Source organism: Rhea americana, unplaced genomic scaffold, assembly GCF_003343005.1.
Source record: "Rhea americana isolate MKP2758 unplaced genomic scaffold, rheAme1 scaffold_23, whole genome shotgun sequence".
Taxonomy (NCBI): domain Eukaryota; kingdom Metazoa; phylum Chordata; class Aves; order Rheiformes; family Rheidae; genus Rhea; species Rhea americana.
Window position 1 is genome coordinate 7,475,812 of NW_028186346.1, and position 13,017 is coordinate 7,488,828.

General features: G+C 34.9%; 2 protein-coding genes across 3 annotated transcripts in view; one reads left to right on the forward strand and one right to left on the reverse strand.

Moving 5' to 3' along the window:
- TPP2 (tripeptidyl peptidase 2) overlaps positions 1–9,213 on the forward strand; it is a 49,338-nt gene extending 40,125 nt beyond the window's left edge. For both annotated transcript variants that reach the window (XM_085306011.1, XM_085306012.1), the window contains 2 exons: positions 7,194–7,313; positions 8,302–9,213. In XM_085306011.1, coding sequence (XP_085162137.1) covers positions 7,194–7,313; positions 8,302–8,391 — 210 coding nt within the window. In that variant the 3' untranslated portion in view covers positions 8,392–9,213. The remainder of the gene's footprint in view (positions 1–7,193; positions 7,314–8,301) is intronic.
- A 302-nt stretch (positions 9,214–9,515) lies between these two features.
- The window catches only part of METTL21C (methyltransferase 21C, AARS1 lysine), a 5,148-nt gene continuing 1,646 nt past the window's right edge, over positions 9,516–13,017 (reverse strand). The window contains exons 3-4 of the mRNA XM_085306015.1: positions 10,191–10,308; positions 9,516–9,937 (exon numbers count right to left, since the gene is read on the reverse strand). Of these exons, the coding sequence (XP_085162141.1) occupies positions 9,543–9,937; positions 10,191–10,308 (513 nt within the window). The 3' untranslated portion in view covers positions 9,516–9,542. The remainder of the gene's footprint in view (positions 9,938–10,190; positions 10,309–13,017) is intronic.

Consider the following 13,017-nt stretch of genomic DNA (forward strand, 5'->3'; position numbering starts at 1 on the left):
TCTGCGCTGTTCTAGCTGTACACAGAAATGTGCAGCATCCCCACTCTGTTCAGGCCTGCATTCTGTAGCCTCTTCTACACTATGGACAAGAGAAGTTTTGTGTTATGCTGTCAGTAATGTCTGTAGAGGTAAAGGAAGAAATACTTGGCCATAATTACATTTAGGGATTTCTGTGCTAATAAGTTTATTATTTCAAGGTTCTGACTGCCTCACTCAAGATAGCTATGCCGGGGGGGAGGGGAACAATCCCTCAAGTTTTTAATTTATAGTGTTTCTGACTTTGCTTGTTTAGCTGAGTTTTGTGTTATTTCAGTAGTTACAGTGCTTAATACTGTATATGGTTGCACTTTTAGTGAAGATGAAGTGACCAGTGTGTGTGTGTATAGTTCAGTTAAATTGCTGAAGTACTTAGACTCTTAAGAGGAAAAASTCTGAAATTAAAAATGACTTACCAGAAAGAGTATTGTGAAGAAAGTTAAGAATCTGTGCTTTAGCTGGAGACCTGACCCAAGAACAGTAGTGGTTGTTACCTTTGCTTCTTTTAATGCATATATTCTTGTCCACATATGTTTTGAGTGTTCCTCTTTCAGTCTAAAACTGATTATAGTATCCTGTGGAAGCAGACTTTGTGCTTGAATCATATAATGCTACACTATTTTTTTTATGTGTATCTGTAAATACTATATTGTTTTCCAGTATGGTATTTACCTTGTGTTTTAGTTCTGTCACTTTATTTTTAAGGCTAGTGGGAATGCTTTCAGTTGAAAAACTTCCAGTATAGACATCTTGTTGGAGATGGTGCTCTTTTTATTTTTTTTAAAACAGATACTTATTCCTGGCACTCCTGCTAAGTGCTGTGGACTTGGAATGAGCAGCTCTGGTTTGAATTGAACAGCTTAGGGGTTTGAACCTGGCTATTTTGACTGCCTTAACCATGGATTTCAGACTCTGCTTAGCGATGCCCAGTGACAGGCAACGGGCACACACTGAAACAGGAAATTCTGTCTGAACATGATAAAACACATCTTTACTGTGAGGGTAGTCAAACACTGGAGCAAGTTGCCCAGAGAGTTTGTAGAGCTATTCAGAACCTGCCTTAGCACGGTCCTGAGCAACCTGCCGTAGATGACCCTGCTTTGAGGAGRGCTGTTGGACTAGATGATCTCCAGAGGTCCCTTCTGACCTCAACCGTTCTGCAATTCTGTGACTGCTTAGCAAGGAACTTGTGTAGATTACTGGCTTATATGGTGGCCATCTTCGTGTTTTCTGTGATCCAGGAGCGCGTAGGTTGGTCAGTGAGCATGTAGTGACAACTTTGCTATCAGTTCAATGTGGCTGAAGATCACATGCTGGATATACCATCTCATCTGTCCAGGGGAACTGTTTAGTAACTCTCTCCCTAGCAGTACCTATAGATAGGATGGAATAAGATAGAAGTGGGAASAGAAAGTACGTACTGCTTTTTAAAATATTCTTATGACTGCTGGAGCTGAGACTTCTTGATTTTTTTTTTTTTCCCATTTTACCTTTAGACTGTTTCTTGCTGGAAACTCTTTGAAAAGAGAATTTTGCTTTGAAATGAAATAATAATGCTGTACAAAGAGTTACCATTTGACAGATTTAGAGAAAAGCTCTTATTTCAACAGCAAACTTTATTTCTCTTCATTGTTTCCTAGAAGTTCGACACTTACTACTGCTCATATGGTTTGATTTCAGTTATTCACAGGTGTCATGTCCATCTAGCAGTTTTCTTAACTAGCTGTGTTAAGCAATTCTACAGTTCAGATCAGCTGTTTCAGTTGTCATGTTATGATTTTTCAGGCAGTGATAAACTGTGAAAACAGTTCCAATGATCTGATTTATGCTGTATGGTAGCTTTTCGGAGGGYCACTATTGAAAAAAAAGACTGTATGCCTACTGTGTTTGCTGTAAACTGAGAATAGCAGTACTTCTGTGTCCTGGCCTGTTATTTTTCTTCAAAAACAAAATTAATATTTTACAGTTCCTTCATCCCATGCACCTCTCCTGTCTTAAGTTCAAGGATAACCATGGCTGTCTGGTCGATAATTGTCCATTCTTATTTATGATGTTTGACAAGTTTTGTAAGTGGATTTGTACTTAAAACTTTGTTAGGTTTCTGTTTCAATGAACGTAAGTGTTCTGTGCTTAGAGGGGGACCAATAGAATTTTTTTTAGATATCTGAGCAAGCATTTGGTCTTCCTCCTTCATAACTTCTTCTAGCTGTTTGGAAGCAACAGTCCTGTTAATCTCCAGATCAGTGTTGCGTGTAGTAAGCTTTTGTGCTTCTGAAGTGTTCTGCTTTAAAAAAAAAAAAAAACAAATTGAATAGCTTATTGCAAATTGTATTTTGAAGACTGTTAAAGGAAAATTTGAAGCTTTGATCTCAAAAGGGGAACCTTATTCTTCAGATTATTTTGTTCCTTCAGCAGGTAGTTTAATAAACAATGTTGAAGACTTAATTTTGTAAAATAATGTTTAAGGCTTCTAAACAGATTCTGTCCAAGCAACAGCCAAGTATTTTTACTGAGGTAAAGGTAAGAGGGTTCATTCTATTGATTTTATATATATTTTAGTCCAGCTGAGTTGTGCTTGGCAAAAAATCAGCTTGGTAAAAGGCAGGAAAAAAATTTTCCTTAACAGCCTTCCTGTGGTGATAGTTGGGCTGACTTAGACCTAGTTGRTCAGATGAAGTGGTGTTACTTGGCCATATCAGCTAACCTCAATTGACTCATCWTTTGAGGAATAAGAGAGGTTTGGAAGGAGGAGGGATAAAGTAGAATAGTGATACAGRATTAGGAATAGTCCAGGTTGCCTGAATGTCCTTCAATTGAAAGAGTCCCTAAGAGGCAGCCAGGTTATTTTAAAGCAGTATGCTGAAACTGTAAATGTGGAGGTTTTCTTGTGCATGAACATTGGTTTGTGGTATTAGCAAATGGATGTGAAAGCRAAAATAAAGAACTCTATACTGATAATTTAAGAACATATATGGCTTTCAAAAGAAGTATTAGACTAAGTGGATTTACTTTTAAGCTGCSTCTAGATCAAAGTTCACTCAAGTAACTAATTAAAAAGCTAAGTGAATTTTTGAAAACAAAGAGATCATGTTTTCTTATATGCTTTTTCTAGTGATGAATTGGGAGCTTTGTCCCTGCTTTGCTCACCCTCTAGTAAACCAGAGAGTATCATTTGTTTCATCTGTCTTTAGTTTTATCACCTATTTTGTCACAGGTGTGGCAAAATTCTGAAGTTCCTTTGAATTACTATTTTCTGTTGAAGTGTCATGCTTGTCACATTGTAGCAAGCAGGTAGGGAAGCTAGTAGGACAGTAAGCACACTTATTCACACTTCAGCTCTTCTATTTAAATCACTCGTCTCTGAAGGCTTATTTTAAAGCATATGAAAGAAAATATTTACGTTCCCTTCGTATGCATTTCAAATTCTAGTTGACACAGCTCTGTTCAGTATTTCTTTGATTATGCTAGCTTATTCATGATAGTGCTTCAGGAGTTTTAGTAATGGCATATAAACTCTACAATATTTTTTTTTATCCAGAGCATAGCTTTAAAATTTGTAGGCAAAACTCTCAATCTTTGTATGAAACTGCTCGTCTCTGAAAATTAACCTCAAAAAAAAGACATTAAATTCTATAGATGAGACACTCCCAGTAACAAATTGAAATCATCCTACTACTCTCCTACAGCAAAGAGTTGCATTTAAAAATAAGTAAACAAATAAAGTATCCAGAGCTTTCCATTCTCTCTTTAGCCTGGGTAGTTTTCGTGTAACTGTCCACACTGTCAGATGCAGCTGTCAAATTTGGTCTATTCCAGCTGATCATATTCAGTCACTGCCAAAAACTGCCAGATATTTAATTCGCTTACCTCCCTTCACTCTCTTGAAAATAGTATGACTCAGTTTTTATAGGAATATTACTTTTATTTATAATAAGCTAGTAGATAGAGGAGATGGTTAAGAAGGTTAAGGAACATTAGTTTATTACCATTGATAGATGAACCTGAAGAAACTCCCTTATTGGTAATTATGAACATATCAACTCTGTGTCCTTACCAGTGACTGTAGTGAGTTTAGCTATAGATTATATAACATAACTTGATATTTTAATTATTTGTAGGTATAGATATATTTTAAGAAACAGTTTAAATGATGATGTAACTGATTATACAAATTAGTTTCCCTTTATATGGGGATCTTGATTAGGATACTGAAAATATTCTGTTAGATTAGTGTTGCTGGGTAAATAGATTTTAAACCATTTTCAGRCTTTTAAATATTTTAGTTCTGCAGATATCTTAAGTATGATAAATTGCTGAAATTATATCATATACTCATCCTTATGTAGCCACTGGAGTTATCAATGGAATCAGTGGCAAGTCAGGTAGCTATGTAGGAGCTGGATATCCTACCACAGTTGTGGGTCTGGCTCCTATTTCTGTAGGCCATTAGTTTGGGAAATATACAATATAACAGAGATTACCTGGTGTCCTAGAAATAGATATTGTTTTTCCTGACAACTGTTCTTTGTTTATAGAACTTTGGCCAACATATAGTCCACATTGCTATTCCTATAAAAGCCAGGCCAATTTACTGAAATTATGAAATGATATTATCAYGTATGTAGAATTTATTTCAGTTAACTTTCATCTGTCAGTTGCTTTTAGATGATACAGACTGTTTKTCTGCTGTTGTTATGCACTGGGATAGCAGCTGTTTTCTCTATTGCACTTTAATAGCATTCCAAATTACTTTTTGCTTATAAGTATCAAAGAATCATAATCTTCACTTCAGTGATATTGTAAAGCTTGCAATGTTTTAATTACAAGACTTAATTTGACTAATATATGCACAAGTTATAAAGTGTAATGTCATCTTATCTAAATCTTTTTTTACGGTTTTAAACCTGTTCTGATCTTAAAGCATCTCGTGCATTAGTTTTGATTGCTGAAATGCTAATGAACTTTTCGTAATTTTACTTAACCTGTATATAGCTGATAGCTTTTCCACCACTAAAAGATGAATTATTATCTTTTATGAAGAACTTTTGGAACATTGTTTCAACTTCTTTGATCCAGCAGATTTTTTTTTCTCTCTCATTTAGAAATACCCAAATTTTTACTTAGCCAGAGCAAGGGTGTTTCGTAAAATGCTTTGTTTTTTTGCCACAAAAACTCTAGGGAACCCTGTTACGAAAGAAATGGTGTCAAGTGGCTTTCCTCCTGCCTTTATCACTGATGTTCAGTAGCCATTCAAAACTTACAGGGTCAGGTAAGAGCTTTCTTAATAGAGCAGTGGCATTATTTCTGGTTAGCCTCCAGTATGTTATATATGCTGAGAGCTACAATGCATCTTTCATTTTTTTGTTTTGTTTTGTGATTCTGTCATCTTTTACAGAAGGGATCATTTTAAGTTTAGTTTAACCAACTAAATCTGCTAATGGATCCACTGAGCAGTTGTTCAGAAGAGTTTGCTAATGTTTTTTTGCTCTCGGAAAATATCCAAAATATTTGGATTGAGAGTGCAGCATGCAAAATGTTTTTCCARTAGTAATATTTGGAAAATCTGTATGTGAGTGGTGCTGTATGCTCATTGTTGCGTATATGTGTGTGCTTAAACTAGTAGAATTCAGTATTCAGAAGCTRTAGCAGCTTAAGTGAATATTTCAACAGCACAAAATAAGTAATTGAAGACAGAAGGAGAATGATCTTGGAGTATATTTCAGAGCTTAAATTACACCTTTACTTTCTTATTACTAAGTGTTTTGGGGAGGGAGGTTTTTTTTTTTTTTTTTTTTTTAACTCAGTCTCTTGTGATCCTGCAAAGATTTTTGTGTGTGAATTACGTTCAGTACAAGTGTTCAGGTAGCTGAAGTTAGGCAGGTTTTTCGATCTTTGCAGTATTGGGATCTCAGATTTCTTAGTGCTTATATTGCCATAAAATGCTTAAATTTTTATCTTACTGCAAAATACTTATTTCTGAATATCTTTGGAGTGCTTTTTTTGTTAGTTTTGCTTAACGGAATGTTCTAAGCAAGTGTTCTTGGGAAAAATTAAAATTTATTAGAGGAGTCAGAAGGGAAAACATTGTACTGAGTTAAAAATGAATAGTAAACTAATGCCAGATTTCATTTAAAAAAATAAAAAAAAGTTTGTTAGCAACAGAAATAACCTGAGCCCTTTTTCCTAACTTTGCTGATGTTTGTCACTCTTCAGTTTAATATATATATATATATATATATGTGTGTGTGTGTGTGTGTGTATACATATATACATATATATATATATAAAAAAATATATGTTTTTTAGTGTGGATGTACAGAAAGGAATATGTGAAACTTCACCAGTTAGAGCACTAAGCATTAGTGCTCAAAACATTTTAAGTAGTATGAAGCAGTATCTTGTAATATTCTGAACACTGTCAGTGTTAAGATGTTAACTTGTTTTATTTTACATTAGCACTTACATTACATTCTTAAAAGTAGACACATTCACTTCTGCATGTTAGTTATAACATTGACAAATACTGTAAACTGTTTCTTTGGAATTAATATTGTCAAAAGGAAGCTTTTTAATAATCTATTCTTAAATTATCAGGATTAAGGAGCTGATCAAACCTGGGGCTTGTCTTCATGCTTACCTGTCTTCATTGCTTCTTAATGATAATATACATATGTGTGTATGAGTGAGTATATGTATGTGTGAGTGTGTATAGCATTCACTTGTGTATTGTTTCAGCAGTAAGTTTGTGACTTCTTGAGAATCAAACCTCACAGTTAAGACTAACTCTGTCTGCCAAAGATACAACTGCCCAGGTGTATCTGATTTTTTGTATGCCAAACGGTAGCTTCTAGAGAATAAAAATCCAAGGAAGCTGGAAATGTGATTAATGCAATTTTGAATTGGGGCCAGGTGCATTATGTAAGATACTCTGAAGTCAGGTATGTTCGTGAAGTTGGAAATAGTCTCTAGGCTATTCATGTTTATAGCTACTACTGTGAGTCATCTGTTTTACTACAAAAAACTGCCAGCTATCTTGTGTAAATGTTTTACTTTGTTTAAATTACTTCTGCAACCTGAACAGAATCTGCTGTTTTTTGTTAAGCCTTGTAAGATTCAAATATTTTAAAATCTAATTTGTTTTTGTTCATACACTGTAGGTTTTGACTTTTGCCTATAAGCATGCATTGGTAAATAAAATGTATGGGAGAGGTCTCAAGTTTGCAACAAAACTTGCAGAAGAGAAGCCAACGAAGGACAACTTGAAAAACTGCATTCAGGTAAGGTGTATTTGTTCGAGTGATGGACTGTATTCATGCTAAATAAACTTTTGAAAATAAGAAATGTAAGCCTTTGGGGATTTTTGATATTTTTTAAAATTGCAGAACTCTCTAAACATCTTAACAAGCTTAATATATAGATTTTATCATTTGACTTCCATTTTTAATAGTGWTTTCTTCTTTCTCTTTCTAGAGTGGCTACTTTGAGTAACTGTCACCTTTAAGAGAAATAGATTTTGGAACTTATTGTTGGACWTAGTGAGCATAGCGATAACTTACCCAGAAATCTTTTGCATATTTAAAATAGCATTATGTTGCTATTCAACCATAGTTATTAGTATTACTAATCACAAATATTGTCAGTAGCATATGGTATGTGGGGAACTGATGAGAATTACTACCTCTCCTAGGACAAAACTTTTGTGCATCGAATAGAGAGACTGGAGATTATGTAGGATGATTTTATTTTCCTTTCAGGGCTAAGTATATCAAAGATCTCCAGTCTATTGTCTTTCTGATAATAGTTTTCTTTAAAACGGTGATACCAATGTGGTGTTCGTTAGGAAGATTTAGATCGAGAGAATAAGACCTCAGAGAAAGCTTCCCCCCCTCAGGAGGGATCTTATCAGTGTGWATGAGTACCTGAAGGGAGGGTGTCAAGGGGATGGGGACAAACTCTTTTCAGTTGCCCCGTGTGACAGGACAAGAGGCAATGGGCAGAAATTGAAGCACAGGAAGCTCCGCCTGACCGTGAGGGGGAATTTCTTCCCTGTGAGAGTGACGGAGCCCTGGAACAGGTTGCCCAGAGAGGTTGTGGAATCTCCTTCTCTGGAGATGTTCAAAGCCCGCCTGGATGCAGCCCTGTCTACCATGCTGTAGGGGACCCTGCTTGAACGGGGAGGTTGGAGTAGATGATCTCCAGAGGTCCCTTCCAACCTTACTGATTCCATGATTCTAATGTTTTTTTATGCTTGCTTTTTTTCTTCAGCTAATGAAATTACTTGGATGGACTCATTGTGCAACTTTCACTGAAAATTGGCTTCCTGTCATGTATCCACCTGATTATTGTGTATTCTAGAAAACCAACAATTGTAAACTTTAAAGTGATTTTATATGGGCAGGATATGAAAAGATAAGTTTGACTTTTTATTGGAACGCATGTCTTCATTATTGAATGCTGATTATTAAATTGTGTGTATTTATCAGTAAAGGCACTTGGATACAGCTTAATACCTGTTAACCTAACTCCTAACATCAGGGAGTTTCCTTAGTGTGCATWCCATTGCTGGCAATGGATGTGCCAGAACTGCCAACAACAAGGATTTGGAATTAGGCTGAGAAGGCTAATTGCATGCAAGTTAGGTTCTTAACTGTTAATTTTAACGGTAAACCTGTAAAAGCTCTGTATTTTTTACAGTAAAAAATTTTAACGTGTTTAATCTTAATTTCATTTTCAATTGTATGAAGGCCTTAAAGCTACATCAAGTGTAGCTAAAATCTTATTTATTAGACTGTAGTAATGGGACATCATTACCTGCATTGTTTGCAAGAGTTTACATTTTTTTTTTTTAAGGAAAAATTCAACCTCTCAAACTGTCACAATGTGTATCTCAGAACTGCTGATGCATAGGTGCTCTTGTATATCTTCATTTTGGAGTGATTTTAGGCAAACTCAATCTATCTGAAGTTAAGTATCAGGACAGGCTGATACATGTATAAAAGTGCCAGACAGTTAAATCTTAATCAGGTATTGTAAAGCTATACATATGTGTTTAATAATGTTAAAATGTACAACACGGCAGAATAAATGTGCAGAACTGAAGATCAAAAAAAMCACCATGTGCACTCTGATACTTTAAAAATTTTTATAATTAATAAAAAGAAATAATAAAGCTGAAAATTGTCCTGCTTTCTCCAAGAGTCCATAAGTGAAACCTGTTCAAAGAAAACACATTACAAATATCAGAAGTTCATTGCAGCCCAGATCAGTGCTTTCTGATAATGCCTTGCCAGTCCACTGTTGGTACTAACGTTATCACTTAAATGATACGAAATTGGCCTGTTTGAACAGATTATATGTATGAACATAGTATATCATTTGTCTTTTTTTCATATTTTGTAATGGCAAGCTGATACAACTGTGTATTGCATAGAATGCATTATAATGCTATAAAACATTCTAAAATTCAAGGTACTGCCATTAAGTCAAAATTGGTGCTTGTTTTCTCTTCAACTTTTTCTCATTGTGGCTTTTAGCAGCTTGATATTTGATTCTGGAAATTCTGCTAGAATGGTTGTSTCAAATATATTGCAAACTTTTTCCAAAAATTCATAGTCTGTACTGAATCTGAATTTATTTGCCCATAATAATACTGTCCCTGGCTGACAAAAATATGCCATTGTTGCTAGCAGGGGTTCCAAAGCTGTGTGATGGTATACAACATCAGTTGCGAGAATGAAATCATAATGGTAAGTTGATAGAGGAAAGTCTTCATTCAGGTCTTCTCCCCATACCAGTTTTCTCACTTCAGGTTTGTGCGTATTCATGTTTCGTGTATTTTTTGAAATATTAAATGAGAGATTTTCAAGAACTTCAGGCAAATCTGTAGCTGTAACATAAGCACCTAAAGAAAAAAATGAGCTAGTTTTAATTCATAGGTGTGTGGATGTAGGAACATACATAACTTTCTGCTGCTTTTCTGTCCCATCAATAATTAGGGTAGTTACTTTCTTAACAGAAATGTATTTTACAATAACTTCCATGTTAAAAACTAACAGCAAACCAAGTCTTAGTTTCAGCTGTTGCTTTACTGTCTTAAAATGGCATTAGTGGATCTAGGTATTTTTTCACAAGAAATTAAAAAGGAATTTACTAACCCAAGATGCAGGCCACAATAGAAACCAAGCCTGTTCCAGCACCAATTTCCARCACCTTTTTGTCTTTGAGGTTGAATCGTTCTTGATTTGATTCCAGATACTGAGATAACGCCAGAGCCTAAAAGGTTAACACATACTCAGTGAGGTATCAATTACATAAGTTGCATAAAAAATAATTTAATATTTTTTAATACAGTGGAAAATGCTGAGGACTAACRTGAAACCATCATATGGGAAGAAATGAGGTGTATTTTTGGGAGGGGGTAAATTTTTCTTTTTAAAGAGCTTTTCTTTTTGTTGTTTAGGTTTTGTGGGATATGGATTTGCTATATTTTTCTATACACTACTTGATTYGTCTGACAAGATAAATGGTGTTTGGATATGAGCTATACACAGGCAACACAGCAAATGATGTGCAATGATATGCAAAAAAGCAGTGTTATGATTTATTATTCATAACAGGTTCAGGGTTCAGCAGAGACCTTTTGGAAACAGATTTTGGCAGGAGGTGTTAWAATATGTTTGAAAAAAGTGTTAACTTGGTATTTACCAAGATATTAAGGTACTTGACACCTGTCTATGGGTAATAGAATAAAATTCATAAATTTTTGCCATAGTGTAAAGAAAAAGGAGAAGTACTTATCAATTCTTTATAAAGATCTTATCAGTAGAACATAAATTAGCTGCTGTTTATAAACAGATGCTGGAGAAACTGCATTCCCACTTTTGCTTCTCAAGAATTGTTGTACTGTTGCTGTTTTAACTCCTGTGCTTCTCATAGTGCAGYGCTGGGCACCTGCTCTAAGAAAGCTGACAGCTAATGAATCACCGTCCCATTGTGCACCCTCTAGGCTTTCTTGGAAACATTTACTATCTGCATTCTGGCACCTGTTTAATTTGAGAACTGACCATCTGACACTTCAGAATAAAATGCTGTTTCACCACTTTTTCTTTCTTCATTGTTTTGAAATAGTCTATTTTCTGTAGTTTTTTTTTTTTCTGAAAAGCTTTTTCAGTAAATATTCTGGATCTGAAAAATTCAGAAGTGCTTTTTTTTTGTCTCCATCATTTGAGCTTCTCCCTCAAAAGTGTTTTTTGTGTCCACATAAAATTGTGTTTTTTACAAATTGGAGAAAAAAGGACTGGAAAAGACCTATTTGCAAGTACAGTTTTCCATATAAAGACTGTAAATGTCTTCAGTGATGTCAAAATAGTTAATATACTGGAGAATTTGCAATCTGTCTGTTTAGTTAGATACCTATCTTCAGGCATATAAATTCCCAACACTGAATTGGCCCAGATCTTGGTTTAAATCTTCAGATTAGAAGTCTGATGCTACATTATGAAAATTCCTTTCTGAGCTATCTTAAGCTCTGAAAATATCAAAACTGTTTCCCTCCCTCCCCACCTTTTTAACTTAAAGTTGTTTTTAAGGTTTCTTGAGCTGTCAGATTAGAGTGGTCTTATCTGTAGAATTTTATTCATAAAATTGGCTGATGAGCAAGATCTATCCACTAACAAACTGACTATGGGTGGATGGATGGATCACATAGCTGTCACTATTCTGTTGCTTTCATATGGAAACTCTGTACATAGAAACTGTGAAATAAAATGATAGAAGAAAACATTCTGTAAGTATACCTGAAATTTGTTTCAGGGTATTCACGGTCTCATCTAGCAAGGAAAGTAGTCCCAGTTACATGTTTTTCACAGGGCAAAATATGCAAGACCAGCATGTGATCTTCTCCTTTCTGAGACAATGTTCACCAATTCTCTCTTTCATAATAAAAGTCTCTTTCTGTCATTGCTTTGGCTCCTGGCACATTTTTTTTTTTTACAAACTGAGAGGGGAGGAGGGAGGGGAAAGGAATACAAAATCTCTGAACATCAGGATGACCAAGGAACTTAGTAGTCATGGATTTTTTTTCGTATAAAAATCCTCGATAAATTGACTATTCTTACAATAAATAGATATCCTTTGTCTAGTCATGATAAATTTAACAGATTATGGACAAATAAAAATTATTGGAAAGCAGGTTTATTGGATGGTGCTAGGCTTTTCTGATTTTTCTGTATTAGCAGGTGTTCTAGTAAATAAGCCTAAGAGCATGGATGTAACCACGTGAGGTTCTATGCAGCTTGCTGTTGGTACGTAACAGTTTTTAAGGACTGTCAGAAGGGCCAAGTGCCTGAAGTGTGTACTATTCTTCATCTGCCCCGTCTCTATTCTTGGATGTGGTACACCTGCAGTAATGTTTTAGTAATATTATTAAAGAGTTTATCTCTTGCTCCACAGCATTGGGAAAAGCAAGTTAAGAATCCCTGTAGCAACTACCCATTTTTTGCTTTTCCTCTGCACAAAACAAAACATTCACAAAATTCTGAGGAGTATCCTGTATACTCTCATTTAAACACTTTGTATTTTGTTTTGTATAGACATTTTCAGAGCATCATCAGATGGACCTGGTGTTCAGTTTCCTTCCCAGTACAATTAAAGAATATTTGACTCCTTCAGAGTCTGATGTAATTCTCACAATAATGTTCATTGGTAATAATTTTCCAAAGTGAAAATGGAACAGAGGAGGCTGGTCTGGTTGCACATTCTTCACTAGAATTCTTCCAAYTTGTTCTTTTAAAGAAGCGTAACTTGTTTGTTTTTTAAACTCCTATTTAATCTTTTTTGTCTTTTACCTTTTTTTTTTTCTATTCCTGGTTGTGTTCAACAGTGACTGAGTGGAGGCACAGAAGAAGTTGAACCCTTCTGCCTGGTTTTTCTTTTTTTTTTTTTTTTTTTTTTTTTTTTTTTTTTTTTTTTTTTTTTTTTTTT